The sequence below is a fragment of the Trichosurus vulpecula genome, chromosome 2 (genome assembly GCF_011100635.1).
Source record: "Trichosurus vulpecula isolate mTriVul1 chromosome 2, mTriVul1.pri, whole genome shotgun sequence".
Classification (NCBI taxonomy): Eukaryota; Metazoa; Chordata; class Mammalia; order Diprotodontia; family Phalangeridae; genus Trichosurus; species Trichosurus vulpecula.
In genome coordinates, this window is record NC_050574.1 from 325240424 (window position 1) to 325264891 (window position 24468).

Below are 24468 nucleotides of genomic sequence, written 5' to 3' on the forward strand. Positions count from 1 at the left end.
TTCTCTAGCTTAAGAAGCACATTAGCCTGGTGTCTTCCCATCTTCTCAAAAAATCTTTTAAAATATATGGTTGTGTATATGTATGTAGGTAATATGCGTACATATATATGTATCTATGTATATACATTTACATGTAAGTATACACATACATAGGGCGATTAGGTGGCACAGTGGATAGAGCAGTGGGACTGGAGCCAGGAAGACTCATCTTCTTGGGTTCAAATTTGGCCTCAGACACTTAGTACCTGTGTGACCCTGGGGAAGTCACTTAACCCTGTTGCCTCAGTTTCCTCATCTGTAAAATGATCTGGAGAAAGAAACGGCAAACCACTCCAGTCTCTTTGCCAAGAAAACCCCAAACGGAGTCATGAAGAGTTGGACAGGATTGAAACAACTAAACATCAAATACAAACAGACACACACACACATGCACACATACGTGTATACTGTATAAATATATACACACATATATGCACACAGATACATATGAATACTATGTGTGTATTTATGTATGTGTGTATATACATATATATATATATATATATATATATGTATATACACATACACCACCTACCATTCGCAAAATTATGTAAATCCCTTGAAGGCAGGGACTCTTTCACTTCTGTCTTTTTTTTATTCCATATCTAGCACAGTTCTTGGCACAAAGTAAGCATTTAATACACACTTGTTGGTTGACTGAATTGTTGATGATCTAAATAATCTGATTGGCTGAATGTTGGGGGAGGGGTATAGAGTAAAGGTAAAGAGGGAGGGAGGGCTGGGGCAATTTAAGAATCTACTTTTGCCTGAAACACAAGGGTAAATTCACACAAAAGTAAGAAAGCTAGCTATAGTTATTCAGGTGATGCCATACATGTAGAATCAGTCTAAGAACACTATGGTTGGGGCCAGCCTTGCCTAGAGGCCAGGGGATAAACTAGGAGACTTCCATAATGTGAGAATGCACTGACGTTGTTATGCTGTCTGTGGCTAGTTAAAGCACAGTGACAAGGCTAAGGTCATGAGTCTCATGCCCATGGGAATCAGTTAATCTTGTACTGTATAAATCCACAGAACCATGTACCCTTTACTCTCTCACTCTCTCTTGCCAGCCATTTTACAAACATGTGCATTGCTAATGTATGGTGTTAGATGCCAGATGGCCGGCTCTGCACAAATCCATACCAACTGCTGGGAAACATTCCCTCCCCACCCTCTATCCCCAGTGTATGTCTCATTGATGGTGCGTAAACGGTGTTGTCTTCATATCAGAAAGACTAGAACACCACTATTAATATTTTGTCATATGCTCAAAGAACAAAGTGCAGACTCACCAAGGAGCTAGTGTAGGTGGGGTCCGAGGTATCATCCTGTAGATATCGGGAGAGGCCAAAGTCAGACACTTTGCACACTAGGTTACTGTTGACGAGAATATTCCTAGCAGCCAGGTCCCGGTGCACATAATTCATCTCTGATAGGTACTTCATACCAGCAGCAATACCCCTGAGCATCCCCACCAGCTGGATCACTGTGAACTGCCCATCATTTTGCTGTAATTAGACATTTAAAAAAAGTACTTAGATCATCATAACAACAAAAAAAGAAACAAACTAGAAATTGTAAAGCCCTTATTTTCATTACTCCTTATTTCAGACTCTCCCCTAAGGCCAAGGAAATAGGTGCTATTTATACAGCTTCTTAAGATAGATGAAAATTATCTTATTTAATCCTTATAACAGAAACAAGTGGATAATATTAGCTCCATTCTGAAGATGAGAAAACTGAGGCTCAGAGGGATGAACTGACTTACCCAGTTAAGTGGCAGAAGAAGGCTGTGCATCCACAGTTTCTTTCTTGAATCCAGATCCAGCACACATCCCACAATCCAGTGCTGCCCCCGTTAACTGTCTCTTTGACACAATTTGCTCATCCCTTTCTTCAAGACTCCACTTATATTGTTCTCTTTGTCTGGAATATTCTGCTCTTCAAACCAAAGTTCCTCTCCCCCCACCATGTCTTCCTGATGAGCCACTCGATGGTTATGGACTTAGTCCCTCTCAGTGATACTGTATCAATGGATCATCAATTTAGAGCTAAAGAACCTGGAAGATCATTTAGTACTGCCTCTTCATTTTTAAAATGAGAAAAGAGAGGAGTAGAGGGGTTGAATGATTTTCCTGAGGTCACACATGTAGAAAGTAGTATAGTAAGGATTCAAGTCGTGGTCCTTTCACTCCAAAGCTCCTGATTTTTTCACTGCTACATAGATCAGTTTGTATCTCTTGTTATATGTCTAGTATTTACTCTTATTACATTGTATGCTTTTTAGAAAGTCAGTAGATAGTTATTAAGCATGACTATGTGATCTAGGGATTCAAAGAAAGGCAAAAACAAACAAAAAATAACAGTCCCTGCCCTTAAGGAGCTTACAGTCTAATGGCGGAAGCAACACACAAACAACTGTGTATAAACAAGATACATGCAGGAGAAATTGCAAATAATCAAAAGATGGAAAGCTCTAGCATTAAGGACAATCAGGAAAAGCTTCCTGAAGAAGGTAGGATTTTAGTTGGGATCTGAAAGAAGCCAGGAGGTAAAGAAGAGGAGGGTCAGCCTTCCAGCCATGGGGTCCAGTCAGAGCAAATACCCAGAGTTGAGAGATGGTGGAACAGCAAGAAGGCCAGTGTCACTGGATCTCAGAATTCATGGAGGATGGGATATAGGGTGTAAGAAAACTGGAAAGGTGGAAAGTGGAGGCTAGATTAGGAAGGACCTTGAATAAAAATTAGATTTTATATTTGATTGTAAAAGTGATAAAGGGTCACTGGAGTTTATTGAGTAGGTGGGTGACATGGTTAGATCTGTGCTTTAGGAAGATCCATTTGACAAATAAATAGAGGAAGGCCTGGCATAGGGAAAGATTATAAGCACAGGGACTCTGATTTCCATTTGTGTCACATCTCCAGTTTCTTTCTATTCTCTTATTGCTAAAGCTAACATTTCTAGTACCATATTGAATAACAGTAGTAATAATGGACACCCTTGTTTCACCCCTGATCTTATTGGAAATGCATCCAGCTTATCTCCATTACATATAATGCTTGCTGATGATTTAGGTAGATGCTACTTATCATTTTAAGGAAGGCTCCATTTATTCCTATGCTAATTTATATCACATCTCCCCACACACATACCCTGCTCTTTACACAGTGGTCAGTGGATAAGGTAAATTAACAGAAACATAGCACCTATTCTTCCCCCCTCCCCCCACCTGATACAGGCCATCATTATGTTTCCCATCTTCTGCCCATGGTCATGCTACAAGACAGCAGCAGAGTCCAGTTGGTTAAAGGACGTCATTGGAGTCAGGAAACTTGGATTCTGGTCCTAGTTCTGTCATAGATTATTTGACCAGAGGCCCATCCCTTTACCTCTTTGACTCATTTCCCCAGGTATAAAAAGGGAGAAATAATATTTACCTTGAATGTCATACTAGGTAAAGGTAAGCCCTCCTGCCTCCGAAACCTACTGAGTGTGTGGACATGGGTAAGTTGCTTTTACTCTCAGTCTCTCAAGAAACTCTCTACTGTAAGTTGCAGAAAATATGCTTGTTCCCATTGGTGAAGGCAGTTTCGCTACTTAAGAATTCCCAATACCAATGAAATCATAGGCCCAGATCCTATTACCTATCTACCTTAAATTGTAAGAGATGAATTAAGTTGGATATATATTATCAGGCTGCTAGGTGGTACAGTGGAGAGAGCACCGAGCCTGGAGTTAGGGTGTCCTGAGTTCAAATCTGGCCTTAAACACTTAGCAGTGTGACCCTGGGCAGGTCATTTATCCCTGTTCTCATCAGTTTCCTCATCTGTCAAATGAGCTAGAAAAGGAAATGGCAAGCCACTCCAGTATCTTTGCCAATAAAACCTCAAATGGGGTCACAAAGATTCGGACATACTGAAAACAATAAAAATATTACATCGGTGTCAGTTAGGAGTTTTTCTTTAAATTAAAAAAAAAAAAAATATATATATATATATATATATATATATATATATATATATGTATAAAGGCCAATAAAATGATGGATTTGAAAATCTTTTCTCTCAGAATATATTCTATAAATGTAAAGTTATTGGATTATTACTTATTGGTGCATCTTCATCCCTTCTGTTCAGAATTTTTTCCCAATGCAAATTTTAAAGACATTCCTTCTCAACCTGTGTTTATGCCACATATCTTCAACTAGTCCAAATTTTTAGTTGTCTCTTCATTGTTAAAAGATGGGGGAAGTTGCCATCCAATTGGATGAAAAATGAACCAGAAAGCCTGACTTTTCAATGCTTCCACAAAATGATAAAAATGAATTTCCCACTTCAACCTCAAGTTTACCCATCTGGAAACAATGTCTCTCATTAGCTCTCATGGCATCCTCTACTCTTCTTTTTGTAACTATCATATTCTACCATGCATTATATTCATTTGTATAGTTTACTCCCTCCTCTCATTCAGTTGTAAAGTCTTTGAGGGAAGCCACCTTTTCTTTTCTTCTCTGTTGTAGCACTTTGCATAGTAGCCACTTAATACTGAATGTTTGAATGAATGAGTGGTTTCAATTCAGTGTTTCCCTTGCTTCTGGTGACAGCAGACAACATATGATTGAAATGACCCAGGGAATTGCCTTGTGTGAACTTTTGGGGGATTTTATTTTATTTTTTTCAAATTTTAACAGCTTCACAAAGGTCCATTTTTGTAAACATATCCAACCATGTTTGCTATGTCTCTGCATCTAACTACTTTATCCAGCAGAATTGCTTTCTATTTTCTTTCTTTTTTCAAATTAAAATCAGTTTCTCATATGGTTCCTGGGGCCAGCAAAGGTTAGACCGTCAAACAGAAAAGCATTCCTTTGTATTGCTTCAGACGCAAGATGAGATGGACTGAGGATATACAAGAGTGACCCTGAAGTTGCAAGGAACTTCTCCCCTGCAAAACGCACAGGTTTATTAGAAGAATTCCCCAGAGAGGCCTGTCAAAATGGAATTGATGGGGCAGGACATTCTCAGGTGAAGCCCTGATTTCTAAGACTTCATGGTTCCTCTTTCCTGAGATGAAAGTGCATCTTGACCTCAGCAGATTGGAATCTATAACCTTCTTGTGTCAGGGCATTCAGCATTGTGTGAAATGAGGGCCCGTATGTCCATGAGATTCTGGATCTTGAGTCAATCTATACACAATGAAGTAGCAGGAATATATTTGTTGAACACTGTTTTAGGAACTACAAGGGATATTTAAAAATGGTGTGATGTCAACATGCCCTTTGACATCTTATACTTTATTTGGGAAGATAACATAAGTACAAAAAAACAAATTTGTTTACTGTCACATGTTGATTTCACTAATGTATGACAAGCTTCCAAAACTGCTAACATCAGTTTTAAAAAAAAAGATAAGCCAGAAAAAATGATTTGAAATTTAGTTGAATGGATGATCACCTTCCTGCATTTTACTTTGGGAAAGGATCTGGAATAGTTGAGTAACTTAAAAATGTAAATAACTACTTGGATGGATAGATGGATGGATGGATGGATGGATCTGAGCAATATGCGACCTGAATTTTCTTCCTTACAGTGAATAGTTTTTAAACTGTTCAGTATTAAATTGAAATCACTATTCTGTACTTGGATTGGAGTTACTTTCTGATTCTATCCTGGATAGGCATGATTCTGATATTTTAGATCCCCAATCAAATACATTTGGAAACATGAAACTCATTTTGTTTAGGGAAAAAGCACCATGAAATATTAGAATTGGAAGAGGTTTAGATACCATCTAATCAAACTTTATCATTGTACAAATAAAGAAAATGAGGTCCTCAGTAGTTATGACTTGCCCCAGGAAATATAGCTAGTTACTAGCAAGTGGAAGAGTAGAATTTTTATGGTATTCCATTCAATTGATTATTTTTCCCACATGGGAATGAGATATCTTGAGATATCTCATGAGACACCTTACTATGGGGATCTCTCCATTTCATCTTGGCTATATAAGTCATAGAGGTCCATTCAGTCCTACTTCTCTTTGAATATGGGGCATCAATTGACAATGAGACAGAGATGTTGCCCATCAAGACACCCTGGCATCTGCTATGCTTCTTTGGGCCATTGTTCAAGACTATTTGGAAATTGGTCCTATGATTATGGGAGGGATACCACATTAAAAGCCATGGATTGAGTTCCAGAAAGTAAATGTAAGTATGCATTTATTCTCTACATGATCCAAGCATGGATATTTTAGGAAAACAAAATCAACCATTTTAATGTATAGCCAAATAATTTTATTTTTTTAATCTCTCTAGAATATAAGAATGAATGTGAGTGCCCCCTCCCCCCAAAAAAGGAGGAAAAAGAGAAGGATTATTTCTAATGTGTTGAGTGGATAATTGGGTATACAGGCATCCCAGAAAGCTGAGTTAGACCTAAAGCCACTGCAGCCTCTCAATGAAAATAAATTTAAGAGAAAGTCAGGAGCTAAAAGAAAGATATGTAACTGAAGAACTAACCCTTTTTCATTTTGCTCTGAAATGTGATCTCAAATTTATCCTTCTCCTCAAAAGACAGGCCCCATAGAACTAAACTGATGACCTACTTTTCAATTTTATCAAGCCCTAGATATATCAATTAATGTTGGTATACTCCAGGGTTTGGTATTAAGACTGAAATTGCATTTATGGATTACTTGCCTTCATGCTTTGAAAAGAAAAAGTGAGACATATCCCACTTCTTTCTTAATTTGTTTGGCTTTTTCCTCTTACTTGCTCTGTCTCTTTTCTTTCCTTATAGTACTTTGTCCTTTGTTTTTCTCTGCTTCCTTCTTGCTCTTGGATTTCCCACTATTATAAATTGGGCCTCACTTTTACATAGACGAAAAAATAAGCTAAAAATGTCTCCCTGTCCCAGAGCCTAAAATGAACACTGTTTTGTTTTTGTTTTTGCTTTTTTCTGGCCTTAGAGAATGGTTCCCTGGGGCATGCTCTTTGTAGGGGATCTGTTAGGTAGTCTCCAGTTCATGTTCATGTTTTCTAGAAAAGCATTATAAAATCCCAGCCAAAAGTAATTGATTAGGGAAGGGGTCTTAAACAGTCCCCAAGAATGCTTTGTCTTCCCAAATTGCCTTCTATTCACGAAAGAAACAAAACAGGTAGGTCCTTGGATGGGCTTTTATGTACTGCCTTCATTATATAACAGAGCAGAAATGAATATCATGTACTTAAGTCCAGGTTACTAAGCAATGTACAGAAAGACCTGTTTCATACATGTAGGGCATGTCTGAACACAACTGCTTATTGTGCATGTGGAGGTGGCTGAAGAGATAAGGGGGGTGGCCCACAATATTCCTAGTGGTAGATTATACTTTGATTTCTAGCTACAGTGGTTGTTGGTGGTGGGATTGTTTGTTTTTGTTTTGTTATTTGTGACTGTTGGGGTGGATTTATGATCATCCTGAAGTGTTTGTTTCCAAATATTTCTCCCATTCCTCATAACTGTGGGGCAGGCCAGCTTGTATGCTGTTCATATTTTCCAGTAAGCCACAGTGGGCGTCACTCACTTGGAAGTGAAAAGATGTCCTTAGGATTTTCTCTTCTCCCAACCTTCAGCTATCTACAGAGCAGCTACTTGGGGATTCAGTTGTTGTCCATTCTCTATACATGGCTAGCCCAGTGGACTTGCATAGCAATGAGGACTGGTTCAGTGTCAGTGGACTGCCTGGCTCCAATTCAGGACTACATTATTCCTAAACCTGTTTAGGTGTGCCAGCCATGATTTCACTTAATTTAATTCAACAAAAAATTAATAAATGCCTACCATGTGCAAATTGCAAAAACAATGAACCAGTCCCTGTCCTTAAGGAGCTTACCTTCTATCAAGGGAGACTATAAACTTCATACAAGTAGATACAAGTGATACAAAATAATTTTAAGAGGGTGAGTGATAATTGGAGTTGGGGGTTAGTGTCAGGAAAGGAGGTGTTGCGTTTTGAAGAGAGCAAGGGATTCTACAGGGTGGAGGAGAAAAGGGAATCCATTGCAAATATGGAAACATTAAAATGCATGGAGGTGGGAGATGGGATCTTTTGTATAAGAACTATCTATCGAATCATAGGTTGTCAGACACCATGGTTATTCCATGGAGTTTCAAATTGGCCAGTCTCCTAGATTCATTTTTCTCTCTCTTTCTCCATCAGTGCTTAATAGACAATATGCGGCCTGTGGGGCAAAATGTAAAGACAATTTTGGTTTGTGTGGTTTGTTGCTGTTGCTAGTTTGTTTGGTCAAATTCTGATCCTGTAGTAAAGTTGGCTACTGCAGGCTGATTCACAACCATGATCATTTCCAGGCTTATTACTACCTCTCCATAGTACTGATCTGACTCTACGAATAGGCCATGATTGGCTTCAAGGTGGGGATATGCTGAAAAACTGGACTCCAGGGGGAAAAAATAAAATGCCCCCACTTTAAGTTTACTTTGAAATTAACTTTTAAGTTAAATATGCATTATTAACACTTTCTTAAGTCTAGACAATCCACAAAACAATCAACCAAGTTCTGATTTGTGGTAGTTGTCAATTACCATGGTAGGATTGCTACTAATGAAAGTTGGACCTGTTTCAAGCACGTATACCCCTGCTTCAGGGATAAAGTCGTTCACATAGAGCCATTTTTAAGGTTTCTGATTTAGACCTACTGAATTGTTAGCATTCCCCATGTTCTGGTCTGGAGTCATATTCTAGCAAGACGTCTTTTGTGATATCAAAGAAGGAATGCTAGACTTAGAAGACTTTGACCAGTTGCACTGCTTTTTAAGTAGTAAGTCAATTAATTAGCATGTCTTAGGTTTGTTTTGGGGGACAATTGGGATTAAATGACGTGCCCAGGGTCACATAGCTATTAAATTTCTGAGGTCGCATTTGAACTCAGGTCCTCCTCACTCCAGCACCGGTGCTCTACCCACTGCACCACCTAGCTGCCTTGATAGTTGTGGGAAAGCCACTGAGTTTGCTGCAGGAAATTCAATGATATAAATGGAGCAATCTCTTCCCTTGGAGTTTTTAGAGCCTTTTGGGGGAGACAGTGCTCATATTTCTCAGTATGTAAACAAAAGATACAATGTAATTAGGGATAGAGAGTTGCGGTAGCTTGGGGCATTAGGGAAAGTGCGCAGGTAACACTTTAACTGAGTCTTGAGGGAAATTAGAGATTCCGAAAGGCAGAGGGGAGGAGCCGTGAAACCTCTGAGTTTTGGTTTCTGCATCTGTGAAGGTGGAGTTAAGAACATTTGTACTCCCTTTCTCAGATGATCGTCATAAAAATCAAATGAGATTGTGTGTGAAGTATTTTATGGACATATAGGATTATATTAAACAGCAGCAACAGTGATAGTAATCATTAGAGCTAAATTTATGGCATTTTAAAGTTTGCAAACAACCCCTCGGAGATGGGTACTGTTATTATCCACATTTCCTTCCTTCCTTCCTTCCTTCCTTCCTTCCTTCCTTCCTTCCTTCCTTCCTTCCTTCCTTCCTTCCTTCCTTTCATCCTTCCTTCCTTTCCTTCCTTCCTTCCTTCCTTTCATCCTTCCTTCCTTTCCTTCCTTCCTTCCTTCCTTCCTTCCTTCCTTCCTTCCTTCCTTCCTTCCTTCCTGTCTTTCTTCCTGTCTTTCTTTCCCTTTTTTTGAGACTATCTCCTTATGACAGAACTTGATATACCACTTTAGAAAGGGAGACAATACTCCAGATAAGGGAACAGTGCTTGGCATATTTTTTTGAGACTAAAACATTTTATTTCACCTGACGTGGAAGTGCAGAGGCTACTGATAGCCTCATTCCACTGCTGATCAGGAGTTTTGTTTTGTTTTGCTTTATTTGTTTGTTTAACCTCCTCTGTTCCTGACTTGGATTAACCAGTTTCTTCCTCCTTCAGCAGTCTGGTGGCCCCCTGCTTCAGGGAGCTCACCAAATTGGGACCATTCTCATTTCAATTTTAGCCCTACTCCAGCCGCAGAACTCCAGAGCTCAAGTGATCCACCAGCCTCAAGCCTTCCCCAGTAACATAAATTACAGGTGTATGCCATTGCACTTACTTGGCTTATCCCCATTTTACAGATGAGGAAACAGGTTCATGGTCCTTAAGTTACTTGCTCTTGGTCACACAGCTATTAAGTGGCTGAACTCTTCTATCCACTATGCTACATAGGTGCAAGAATGACTGTGCAGCATAGACCATTATTTATGCCACCAATGCCAACCTACTCTGACACTACCAATCCTAGAGTTGCTCTGGGGATGGGTAAACTTCTCATGTTAGCTTACTAAGCTGCCACAGAACAAGTCTGCAAATAGTGTTGAGTATAAAGTCAGTGGACATAATTTAGCAGTCTTGATGGAATTTCCTACATTTCCTGTGGGGAACATTTGGAAAATGGATTCTTTAATCCCTCAATCAAAACTGCATTATCTTAAAGAGGGCTGTGTGTGTTTAGACATTCTATTTTTCTCTGTTACTTTCCTTCCAATTAAGTTCATTTTATTTTGCCCAGGCCTTGCTATCATATCACTGGATCTTCTTTTACTGCCCACTGGACCTTTCCCTTAGGTGATAAAAAGACACTTATGCAGTTAGGTGGTGCAGGAGATAAAGTGCTGGACCTGAGTTCAAATTCTGCTTCAGATACTGTGTGTCTCTGCCTAACTAGCTATGTGAACCTGGGCAAGTCACTTTAACCTCCCTCAGCCTCAGTTTCTGCATCTCTTAAATGATGATAATAGTGCCTACCTTCTAGGATGGCTACAAGGATCAAAAGAGGTAAAATTTTTAAAATATTTTGCAAAACTTAAAACACTATATAAATGCTAGCATTTACATAGCACTTTCCTTGTTCCCCTTCTCCTCTTCATCATTGTTCTTATTCTCAATCTTATAACAAGGCTGCCTAGAGCATATCCATTTTCCACATGGTTATTAGTGCTTTACCCCAGTCACTTCTGTCTGCCAGAACAGACGTTCGGCTTACTCTTACCCTGAGGAAGGAGTCCAATGCTCCATTCTCCATAAATTCTGTGATGATCATGACAGGACGGCTCTTGGTCACCACCCCTTCCAGTCGGATTATATTTGGATGGTCAAACTGCCCCATGATGCTGGCCTCGCTCAGGAAATCCCGGCGCTGCTTCTCTGAGTACCCTGCCTTCAGCGTCTTGATGGCCACATAGATCTCCCTCTTTCCTGGCAATTTGAGACGTCCCTTGTATACTTCTCCAAATTCTCCTGCAACGGCAAGAATTCAGTTACCATCCTCTTCCTTTTCAGTCTTTTGGAGGACAAAGAAAGGTAACTTACCAAGAATGATAAGATTCTAAGTACTATTTAGATTAAGGTGACAAAGATTGAAATACTCATTAAAAGCACAATATCATATCTTTCATCTGTTCCTCTAAAACATACAGAAGAAAAACCAAAATAAATTCCCTTCTTCTGCTATTATATAAAGTTCCTGTAAGCAAACATAATTTCAAAATATTAATTTTATTTCATCACATTTGCTTTTTGATTTGCATTCCAATTGGATAACAGAAATGTGAAAAATCACTTTCCTTTTGATTGTTACTATGGTTCATTCTTAGCAGAGATTGAACTAGGACTGTCCAGGATTATTGCTATTATTCTCAGGTATTGTAGTCCACTGAATAAATGATACTGAACAATATTCAAGCATTAGATTGAAAGAGATTCAATGCAATTGCAGTGAAGTCAGCCACAGGAAAAACAAGCATTTTGTTTCTGCTTAAAGGTGATGCTGTGCTCTGTTTGAATGTCTTTTAAAACACTGTGATATGTTTGCCTGCTTTGTACCTGCAGAGAGTAGTTTTGTGCCTGATCTTATGTGTGATGATAATTAAATGACCATTCAATGTAAAATTAATAATAGCTCTAGCTTCAAAAGTCAAAGTGCTACTTTTCAGAGGGATAGTTTAGTAGAGAAAAACCTTACTCTGATGAGAAAAAGACAACAACAGAGTATTATACAGGCAAACATAGGAATGGGTTCTATCACTTTTTTGTTCTCTCCTTAACTCAGCAGTTATATAACTAATAATAATTCTGAGAAGAAGCCAATTCTCCTTTATTAAGTTGGAAGTTATCACAGGTTGGAAGGAAATGGACTGCAAAGACCATATATATATATATATATATTTATATTTATATACCCCAAAAGATTTTAATTCCCCAAAAGACTCAAAGTAAGTTAATGATATTCATGTTTGCATAAAACCATAATTCAATTAAGCAGTGATTGAAAATATTGGTTAGAAAAGTCCCAAATGGTACTGTGAATCCTAATCACACTTGTTATCTGCATCACTATCTTGGGCAATGAGTCATAGATTCCTAGAACTAGGGAAAATAACAACACAACAACAAATAGCAGCAACAACAAAAACTGTAGAAACCACTTAGACTACCTACTGCTGTAATCTGCTCTACCACATTTTTGACAGGGAGTTATCCAGTGTATGCTTAAATAATTCCATGGACAGAGAACTCATTCTACTCTATTTTTAGATAGCTCTAATCATTAAACATTTCTTTCCATTTCTTGTTTGGTTCTTTTGAATTACGCAGAAAAAAGTCTGGATCCTCCCTTCCATATGATGACTTTTCAAATACTTGGAGATAACCATTATTTCAGCCCCAAATATTTCTTATCTAGGCTAAACAACCCCATTTTCTTTGACCTATCCTCATATGACAAACAGAAGGATGTGCCAGAGGCTTGAGATAGGAATTTTTAATGAAACAATCCCTTCTCTTAAAGAGTTGAGATTATACTGGATACTAAGATTACATGGACATTTAAACAAAATTTTAGCCCAGTTACCTCATTGGCTTATATTAAGTTTTTGGTAAACCAAAACTCCAAGCCTTTTTTTCCATAAATAATGCTTTATAAGCTTGCCTTCTCATATACATGGACACTCTTTTAAATAATCTAAGTTCAGAATTTTAGTTTATTCTTATCAATTTTAATTTTATTATTCATTATCTAGCATTATGATCTGTTTAGATCTTTTAAAAATTGATTGTGTAATTTGAAGTCTTAGCTCTCCTCCTCCTCCTCCTCCTTTTCCTCCTCCTCCTTCTCTTCTTCTTCTTCTTCTTCTTCTTCTTCTCCTTCTCCTTCTCCTTCTTCTTTTTCTTCCTCTTCTTCTTCTCCTTCTTCTCCTTCTTCTTCTTCTTCTTCTTCTTCTTCTTCTTCTTCTTCTTCTTCTTCTTCTTCTTCTTCTTCTTCTTCTTCTTCTCCTTCTTCTTCTTCTTCTTCTTCTCTTCTTCTTCTTCTTCTTCTTCTTCTCTTCTTCTCCTTCTTCTCCTTCTTCTCCTTCTTCTCCTTTCTTCTTCTTCTTCTTCTTCTTCTTCTTTTCTTCTTCTTCTTCTTCTTCTTCTCCTTCTTCTTCTTCTTCTTCTTCTTCCTTCTCTTCTTCTTCTTCTTCTTCTTCTTCTTCTTCTTTCTTCTTCTTCTTCTTCTTCTTCTTCTTCTTCTTCTTCTTCTTCTCCGTCTTCTTTCTTCTTCTTCTTCTTCTCCTTCTCCTTCTTCTTCTTCTTCTTCTTCTCCTTCTTCTCCTTCTTCTCCTTCTTCCTTCTCCTTCTTCTCCTTCTTCTTCTTCTTCTTCTTCTTCTTCTTCTTCTTCTTCTTCTTCTTCTTCTTCTTCTTCTTCTCCTTCTTCTTCTTCTTCTTCATTGTCATTGTCATTGTCATTGTCATCATCAGAGTCTCTGTCAGAATCCCAGGTGCAAAGTTCTCAGCTCCAGAAGAATAAAGGAATCACAGAATTTTAAAATCAGACCTCAGAAACTATCTAGTCCATGTCAGAGCCAAAAAATTAATTCCCACCACAACAGATCTGGTCAGTGTTCATCTGGTCTTTGTTTAAAGAATATTAACCAAAGGGAACCCATTACCTTGGAGGTCCCTACTCCATATATGAATATTTCTAATTGTTAGGAAGTTTTCTTGACATCAGCACAAATTTGCCTCATTGCTGCTTCAGCCCATTGCCCCTGGTTCTATTCTCTGAAAATATAATCCCTCTTCCACATGACAGCCCCTCAAATACTTGAAAAGAGCTGCCATGACCCTTCTGAATCTTTTCTTCTTTGGGATAAATTATCTCTGGTTCCTTCAATTGATTTATATAGGGCATGGGAGCAAGCCTCTTCTTTTCCTGGCTGTTCTGCTTGTCTTGGGATATTTTCCAGTTTTTTAGTAATTTTCCTGAACTGTGGAATACAGATTTGAAAATGAATAACCCTAGGTCTGAAAGGACCTTTATCTAGCTCCCAAGACACTTACCTATCTGCCTAATATAAATAATGATAATAATAGCTAACATTTTATATAGAACCTACCATATACCAGGCAATGTGCCAAGCAGTTTTACAAATATTATCTCATTCGATCCTCACAATAACCCTGTGACATAGGTGCTATTATTATCCCATTTTATAGAAGAGGAAACTGAAGGAAACAGAAATTAAGTGACTTGCCCACGGTCACAGAGATAGTAAGTGTCTGAGGCAAGATGTCAATTCAGGTCTTCTTAATTTCTAGGCTGGCACTCTATCCACTGTCACCTAGCTGCCCCAACTTGTGCTGACCCAGAGAAAGCCTGGGCATGGTGGTATATACCTGTAATTCCTGCTATGGGGTACACTGGAATCTAAGGGGATGTATCCTTTTATGATGTAAGTACAAGGTATCCCAGAAGTTTTCATCTTTAATAGCTTAAAAATGCACTGTCTTTTGGGATAACCTATATAATCAGCATTTAATTTATATCTCATTAGTTGGAATTTTCATGTGTTGGGATTTCTTTATATGAAGCACACCTGTCCAATGTGGACTTTTTAGCCCAGTTGCAATCAATGGTGGTAATATTGCCATGGCCACTGAAACTTCCAATAAATGTTAACTTCTTTAAATGGCTAATGAGGTTGTTATATGGGAGGAGTTTGCAAATACATCATGACTGGAAAACAACTTACTGATCAGGGGAAAAGTCTGTAAAATATCCATTCCAGCTTTTAATGACTTGCCTCTTCCCAATCCCAGAGCATTTAGCACAGGTGACCAAGAAAATGACTCAAGATATTGCCCCTACTATAATTAAACAGAATATCAAGATCTCTGCCTCTAATAAACTTACAATCTAACACATGGTTGGGGCATTTGTCTCCCTTTATAACTTTAAGTTTGCGAGATCAGCATTAAAGAGGTTGCATTCCCCACTCCTCCTTAAGTAGGTTTCTTGCAATTAGGGTACACCTCAACCAAGTGACAGGAAGTACCTCCCCTTTCCTAATCTGAATTAATAGGTACTTGCTTTCCGAGATCCTGATGCCAAGTTTGAAAACTCTAATAAAATAGATAGACAGACAGACAGACAGGCAGACAGACAGATAGAGAGATAGACAGAATCTAACATTAGCAAAATTTGATTTTAAGATACCTAGAGAATGAACTTAAGGAACTTCATTACAAATTGTCGAATGCAGATTGAAACAAACATTTTTCCCTACTTACTTTATTCTTTCTTGCATTTTTTCCTTTTGATCTATTTCTTCTATGACTAATATGGAAATATTTTTACATGGTAGTATGTGTATAACCTATATCAAATTGCCTACCATTTGGGGAGGAGGAGAGGGAAGGGAGTGAAAGGGATTCAGATCTCAAAATCTTGTAAAAATGAATGTTTAAAAAATTGTCTTGATATATAATTGGGAAAAATAAAATACTATTTTAAAAAAGCAAAAAAGAAAGAAGTTCTTTCATGTCCCCCATGAGAAAAGAAAAAAAGAAAACAAATTAAGCCTCATTCCTCCTCATCTATCAACAAGCATGTTTTAAGCACTTACTGTGAGCCAGACAAAACGCTATACTAAGTGCTTGAAATACAAAAGAAAAACAAAAAACACTTCCTCCCCTCAAGAATTTTTCCAATCAAATGGATAGACACTTATGCACACACAAAGATATAGATAAAAGCATATTCCCACATTTCTATGTCTGCAAACACGAGTACATATATGTTTATACATGTATATAAACATATATGTAGTTTATGTGCATGTATAGAGAGACAGATATGGGGAGAGACAGAGAAACAGGGAAAGAAAAGAGAGAGAGTATGTGTGTTAGGGGAGGGAGGGAGGGAGAGAGGGAGAGAGAGAGAGACAGAGAGAGAGAGAGACAGAGACAGAGACAGAGAGAGAGAGACAGAGAGAGAGAGTGACTCTCCTAGCAGTTATTTCCAGTTGTAACTGCTGGCTAGAATTGAATCCACATTCAATGACAGTTCTTCTAGCACACTCTTAATAACAATTGTACTCACAAACTGCCCTCCCTCAGTGTTCTCTTGGCTTGTACAGTTTCATAATTTCTAATCATGTAGAAATCTAGTTGGATAGAAATGAAACACTTAAAAAAGTAACCATGGATTTTGAATCAAAATTTAAATAGGTGTCATGGGTCTAGCAATACAATAATAACAATTCACATTTATGGCGCATTTTGGCACTTCAAGGTTGACTGAGTACTTCATAACAGCCTCATGAAGTACAGCGTATAACTATGACCGGATTTCTTAGATAAGGAAGTTGCGATTCTGATAAGTTATGTGACTTGTTCACAGAGCCAGTGAGTTTTTCAGGTGGCATTTTAACTCAGGTTTCCCTGATTCCCACCCAACACTTTTTACATGACATTTTATTGTCTCTCTAGACAGAGCCAGGTTATCATTGATGTGATAGCAAAATCCAGATGATGAGAAACATCTGGTTGCCTGGATTGGTTCTTTCATTTTTCATCTAGATGTTTGATCCTGTCAAATATACATTGATTTATTGATACTTGTCAACATGATGTTGGATTAAACTTTTTTCTTTGACACTACCTCCCCACCCCTTACCGTAGGTGGGTTTGGGTACCTATGACTTCATCAGTATAGAGAACTTTCAATGGGGAAACTCTGACAACCTGGAGTCTTAGTGAGTTGGCTGGGTCACTGAGAAGTTAAGTGACTTATCTAGTGTCTTACAGTCAGTATGTGTTAAAGAGTTCAACCCAAATTTTCTGGACCTTAATATCAGCTTTGTGGTCCACTACACCACAGTGTCTTCTTCATGTCCTGTTCCCTGCACATATACATAATTAAACAGAAAAAAATACATAGGGCTTGAATTGTCCTTATAGTAACATATAGGAGTAGGTGGATAGAGTGCCAGGGCTGGACTCTAGAAGACTCATCTTCCTGAGTTCAAATCTGGTCTCAGACACTTACTAGCTGTGTGACTCTGGGCAAGTCACTTAACCTGGTTTGCCTCAGTTTCTCTCTCTGTAAAATGATCTGGAGAAGGAAATGGCCAACCACTCCAGTATCTTTGCCAAAAAGACCCCAAATAGGGTCACAAAGAATCAGACATGACTGAATAAACAACTGAAAGCAAGAAAAATAAGAAAGCGCATTCTAGGGAATGGAGCCATCATATATCAGGAAAGAGAAAAAGTAAATTAAGGAGTAAATCTCCATTCAAGAATCTGGTCCTTCCTTCAATATCCACATAAGAACAGAAGTATTCTAAAGTAACATTGATTAATAGGTAAAGAAATATTTAAAAATAGAACAATACTATAATATTATCTGACTATTAGAGAATTTGCTTGGGCTGTAAATGAATTCACTTTGTATGGTTTAGTATCATATACTTAACATCATTCACTATACCTAGTTATTCTTTTCCAAAGGCATAGAGGGCTATTTTGTCCTTTGTACCTTCTCTGGCAATTATGAGTACTTCCCTTGATCCTGCTACCCCCTCAAATTATTGTCTTCTCTCTTTTGCCCCCCTTACTGCTCAAGAGTAGCGTCCCTTAGGTGTCTCAGCTTCCTCATTGCTAATCGCTTCTTGATCTTTTGCAATATGGTGTCCATCCCCCCCCCCCCATTGACACCTCTTATCTGATAAAATACATTTTTTCATTAGTCTTCTTCTTTCTTGGATCCCTTGTAGATGCCAGTTAACATTGCCCTTGTTCTTGATACTACTTCTCCTCTGGTACCTTTTCAAGGTACCATAGTTTCATGGTTCTCCTCTTATGTAACTGCACTTTCTCTGTCTTTGATGAATGCTTATCTTCCAATCCCTTACGCATGTGTCCTTCCTATTTCTATTTTTAGCCTTTTCCTCTTATCTCTATATCCTCTCTCCTTTCGACATTTTTATCTACTCCCATGGCTTCGGTTGTCATTTCTTCACAGATGACTCCAAAATTGCTAGGTCTTAAGGTCATCATTTCCAACCGCTTACTGGGTATCTCCACCAACACCTTATATTCAATATGTGCAGAAATAAGCTCATGGTCATCTTTCTCTTTCATAACCTTCTTCTTCTCTTTAACCTCCCATTTCTGTTGAAGGCACAACTATACCCCTACTATTCACAGAGGCTCAAAACCTCAGCTATTTTTACCTCACCTGCCTACTTCATCCTCCACAAGTCAGTTTCCAAAACCTGTATCTCTTCAGTGTTATCTATATTTTTATGACCTTTTGACTTTCACTGTCACCAAGCAAGTTCAGAACCTTCATACCTAGCCTCTTATTCTATCACTTCATTCTACCCAGTCTCCAATCTACCCTTCACGCTATGTCGTTAGCAAAATATTCCTAATATACTCACTCCTTTGCACCCCAACTATCAATGATTCCCTATTGCCTACTGAAAAAAGAAAAAAAATATTATATATACATATATATAATATATATGTATACATACACATATGTATATACATACACATACATATATACATACATATGTGTATATGTATGTGTATATATATATATATATATATATATATATATATATATATATATATATATATATATATATATATATAATTTTTATCCAGGTATTCAATTCTCTCCTTTTTCTGGCTCTAATATGCCTTTCTAATGTTACCTCATACAATTTCTCTTCAAGGAATCTTTCCTTTATAGACAAACTGGACCAATTTATCATCTAGCTGATAGGTGGTACAGTATGTAGAGTGCAGGACTTGGAGCAAGGAAGGTCTGAGTTCAAATCTAACCTCAGATATTTTCTACTAGCTGTGTGACCCTGGGCAAGTCATGCAACCTCTGTCTGCTTCAGTTTCCTCGGTGGTAAAATGGGGATAATAACAGAACCTAACTTCCAGGGTGGTAATAAAGATTAAATGATATAATATTTGTAAAGTGCTTTGTACAGTGCCTGGCATATAGTAGGCACTATATAAATGCTATTATTGTTGTTTACTTAGCCCAATGCCTAACACATAGTAGGTATTTAATAAATTGTGTTTCCTTCTCTTCCCTCTCTCCATTCTCCCCCACCCTCCATAGTCTTACTAATACCATCCCCCATACTCCTCACCCAACTCTACTGTGGAATTCCTCCCTTCCTTCAAGGCCAAATGCAGGCGCCATGTCCTTTAAGAAACCTTTCCCATATTTCTTACTCCCCAATCTCCATCTTCAGGTCTCTTGAATTCCTCATTGCACCTTCCCTAGCCCCTGTTGCTTCGTCCCTGACACCAAAGGAATCCCACCAACCCTTGCACTTACGCTTCTCTACTATAAGGCCATAGGTTCAGAGCTGGAAGGGATGTTGGAGTCTATCAAATCCCTCATTTTGGAGATGAGGAAACTGAGGCCCAGAGAACTTAAATCATTTGTTCAAGGTCCCCCATGGAATAAATGACTGAGCTGTAATTCAAACCCAATTTCTCTGGCACAAATTCAGCATCCTAACCATTGTACTCTCCATCTTGACTACTGATGATAGTTGTAGCCAGAGCTCTGCATTGTCCTAAGTTGGTACATTTACACAATGTTCTGATCCCATTGGTCTCTTGGGTATAGGAGACAGTGTTAACCCTTAGCCCCTTTCAGACCTCTCGGGTCTTCCTTGTAGTTCTGGGTAGGCTAGTTTCCTGAGGTATGCTTACATATAATACTTCACCACACCATATTAGAACAAGGATGAAACCCACATGGCAATGAAACAATTTACAAAGTCCTTCTAATCTTTTTTTACCTTAGTGTGAACGTACCAGTGTATGTGTCATCAATAATCACTGTAGTTAGATTGAAGGAATGTGGGATTGTGCTTATGTTCCTTGAGATTCAGAATCAAGGCAGTACAGTGATGAGATTTTGAGCTTGAGTGACTGGGAGAAAGCTAATGTTATCAACAGGATGGGGATATTTGAAGGAGAAGCCTTTTTTCTGTTCTTATAATCACGGGATTTAAAGTCAAAATGGACAGATGAGATAATTTAATCCACCCTTCTTATTTTATAGATAATAATAACAGCTAACGTTCCTATTGTGCTTTAAAGGTTGCAAAATTCTGAGAATGAGAGGTTAAGTGATTTATCAAGGTGAGTCACATAGGTAATAACCGATAAAGCCTGGGTTCAAATGCAGGCTTCCTAATTCCAAATACTGAGTTATTTTTATGACACTGGGGTTTCTGAAGAGCCCTCTTCTAACTGCACTTGACTCTATCCCTAACCTTGGTTCAGGACTTAGATGCTTTAATGTTGCCCTCCCTACCACCTCAGATTCTCTTCTTTTGCCATAGGCAACACTCTGATTGCCTTGGGTTACCTCCATCATTCATTTTCTCTACTGCTGTTTTTGAATGACTTGGCATTATTGGCTCATGGGATCTTCATGTAACCTCATAGACCATCTAGGTCAACTCCTTAATTTTACAGATTATGAAACAGTCCCAAGGAGTTTAGGGGATTTGCCTAAGGTCACACAGGGAGCAGGTCATAGAGGCAGGATCTAAAACCACAGAGTCAATGATTTTCTCATATATCACTCTTCCATCAAACATGAAGACATGGCCTACTAGAGATTCCCATTGCTGAACCTCAGCTAGACTCAGCTTTCTTGGGTAATGTTTTGATTCCTCCCATGGTGATTCTATAACTGTACAACCCCAACAGTTGTCAGGAAGCAGAGCAAAGGGGTGAGAAGGCTGAGGGTTTTGATAATGACAGCAGACAGCCGCAGACCTCATTCCCCAAGACAAAGGGGTGGGATGGGACTCTTTTGCAGAATCTGGAAGAGCAGAAGTAGCCCTGGCCTGGACCCAGGTTTGAAGTACAGCTTTGCCACTCTAGTTCCATGTGACATCAGGCAAGTCATGGGACTTCTCTGGTCCTCAGCTTCTTCATCTATAAAATCATAGGTTTGGACAGCTTCCTTCTAGCTCTGAATCCTATGAATATCATTAAGAAACTTCCTATGACAAGACCATAGGCAATAGACCATGGAACTCTACTGGTCAGGCAGCTTTAGACATATCATTGAATATCTTAGGGCCTTAGTTTCTTCACGTGGAAGCTGAAGGGAAAGAACTTGGGCTATATCAAAGTAGGTGACCCCTAATGTCTCTTCCAGGGCAGTAGGAGGCACAGGGGATAGAGTGCCAGGGCTGGGGTCCAGTGATCTTCTGTAATTCAAATCCAGCTTCAGATACTTACTAGCTGTGTGACCTTGGTCAAGTCACGTAAACCTGTTTGCCTCAGTTTCCTCATCTATAAAATGAACTGGAGAAGCAAATGATAAACTGCCAAGAAAACTCCAAATGGGGTCAAAATGAGTCAGACATGATTGAAAAATGACTGAACAAGGTCTCTTCCAGCTCTAAAATTCTGAGATTCTTGCATTTTTATGCTTCTTGCACTTAATCATATACTGTTGTGCATTATAATTTATGAGAGGATCATAAATTTAGAGTTGGAAGGGACCTTAGGGGTCACATAGTCCAACGTCTCCATGTTATAAATGAGCAAATAGGGTCACTAGAGGGTGACTTGCCCAAAGTTACACAGGTAAGTAAATGGTAGAATTACTCAATTGTGACTTCATTTTTCTCCAGCTTAAATCTTGGTTTCAGGGAGTTGCTTTCAGAGACAAGCTTCAGGCTTGCTACTTCTCTTGAACTTCCTATGGGTAATCAATGTAAACTGGTCTGATGAATGAAGGAAATTCTTCCCAATATCTAACCTTAATCTTCTCTGCTATACATTTAATCCATTTCCTCTCCTTCTATCCTCTTCTGGAAATGGGATTAGATCATCACTAGGATCCTTAAAATGATAATTCATCATATGCTAAGTTCTCTTTTTATTTGCTTAATCCTCTGTCCTCTGTGACATTTACTCTCTAAATTAGAATGATTTGTGTTCTTGACTATGTCCTCTAATAACTTTTATAAAAATTAATATAAATTATAAAAAGTTAATATAAAAGTCAGCCTACCTTCTCTCTTTCCCTTTCTCTCTCTCTCCCTTCTCCCTGTTTCCCCTCCTCTTCCTCTTTCTTTTCTTCTTCCTCTTCCTCCTCTTCCTCTTCTTTGTCTTCTTCTCTTCCTCCTCTTCATCATCATCATCGTCATCATCATCATCATCATCTTCTTCTTCTTCTTCTTCTTCTTCTTCTTCTTCTTCTTCTTCTTCTTCTTCTTCTTCTTCTTCTTCTTCTTCTTCTTCTTCTTCTTCTTCTTCTTTTCCTCCTCTTCCTTCTCCTCCTCCTCCTCCTCCCCCTTCTCCTCCTTCGTCTCTCTCTCCTCCTTCTCATTTCTTTTTCTCTCTTGACTTATGATTTCATAAAAGTAGAGGATTTCAGATATGAAAATGACCTATACTGTTGCATATTGACAACCCCTGTATGCTAGCTAGTCTCAGAGAGTGGGCTGGGGCAATGATAGGCTTGGAGACTTGCTTTTGATCCTGTAATAAGAGCACAGGTCTTCCTGACTCCAAGTGAGCCTTCTGTCCACTCTAACCCCAACCACCTTTCTTTGACCTTATCAGGGTTTTACTTTAATGATACACCACTTTCCATTAGGTTCCAGAAGATTTGGTGGCTTACTGCATCCCAGCTTTGTTCTCAGCTTCAATATCTATGGTGACCAAAATGGAACCTCACCACTCATTCTAATTTCATCAATCTATTCAATTGTTATTTCTCTGCACTCTTCACTGGAAGTTCTTTTGTTGTGGAGTTAAAAGAAGAAGAGCAAAGGGAAAATGGATTGAGTAAGAAAAAAAGAAGAAAATTATGAAAAGAAAACCAGGAAAAGCAGTTTTCTAGTCAGGAGTTTTACCTCCTTTACTTTTGGAGCTATGGGAAATTAGGCCAGTTGAATGAATATCATTGGGGGAAAAATGGTTCGGGGATGTTTGCTGAGTTAGATGGGTGACTAATGTATTAGTAGTGAATGCTATTTATAAAGGACTGTTGTGCTGGGTGCCATTTGGTCTTTTAAAGACCCCAGCCACCAAAATCATGCGATTCACACCTGTTATGGGCTCAGACCTCATCAGAGCAGAACACACAAGTATTGCTAGTCTTGGCCACAAATGCCGCATGGAAATGGAAGTTGAAAGTTGGAGGAGCTCCATCAAGTGTTGCTTTATAGGCCTCTAACATTTCATGAGCTCGCCCCCAAATTGCAACTCCCAGATGGGGTCATAAAGTGAGAGGGATTTTTACTCTTCATCTGACAAAGGCAGAGGAACTAGTGTGTGCTTTCTGTGATGAAATGCAGGTTGACAACATATTGCACTGAGCACATTAAATAAATAACATTAAAATCACTAAAGCCATTACTGAGCGGTCATAACAACAATTAATAATATGGGGAAATAAGGGACTGAACTGAGAGCTATCTTCCAACATCGTCTTTCAAATTTATAAGGGGAATCTATGTGTCTCACTATAATCCAATTTATCAGGAGACCATCCTTCCAGAGCCTGCTCCTTAAATATTTCAGAGTCTAAGGAGATAGAGAAAATTATCTGCACAGAAGTTAAAGTCTTGGTTCAGTAATATATTTAATGAAAGTCAATGGGAGAAATGTAAAGACTCATGTGGCTCAGAGTATGGCCAGTCTTCTGAGAAATCCCAAGGGGTCTTATGGGATCAAAACTACATTTCATGATAGGGAGATTTCAAACATCTCCAGGTAGGGCACCAATGGAAGTGTGAAGCCTTAACTCGTTAAGAAGGAAATCATAAGCTTGTCTGAGTCCTAGAGCATGAAAATGGGTGGTCTAATAAGGTTTTCAAATGTGACTTTCAATTTCCCTGGCAGCTGTTTGATCTCACAGTGTATTAACTGAGGCGATGGATGTAATGTTGCTAACATTCTTCTGTAAGATAACATAAAGAGTTGCTGCCCATGCAGTAGTTTGATTAAATAGTTTCCTCTGCTCAAATTATATAAAGAGATGCAAATCCGTGTATTTTCCACTGTTAATAACGAGGAAAAGACAATGCTTGTAGGTTTTAGA

At 38.5% G+C, this 24468-nt stretch overlaps 1 protein-coding gene across 1 annotated transcript in view; it reads right to left on the bottom strand.

The window, feature by feature from the left end:
• EPHB1 (EPH receptor B1) overlaps positions 1-24468 on the bottom strand; it is a 477723-nt gene that overhangs the window by 61044 nt on the left and 392211 nt on the right. Inside the window, exons 11-12 of the mRNA XM_036744089.1 lie at positions 11076-11323; positions 1335-1550 (exon numbers count right to left, since the gene is read on the bottom strand). Coding sequence (XP_036599984.1) covers positions 1335-1550; positions 11076-11323 — 464 coding nt within the window. The remainder of the gene's footprint in view (positions 1-1334; positions 1551-11075; positions 11324-24468) is intronic.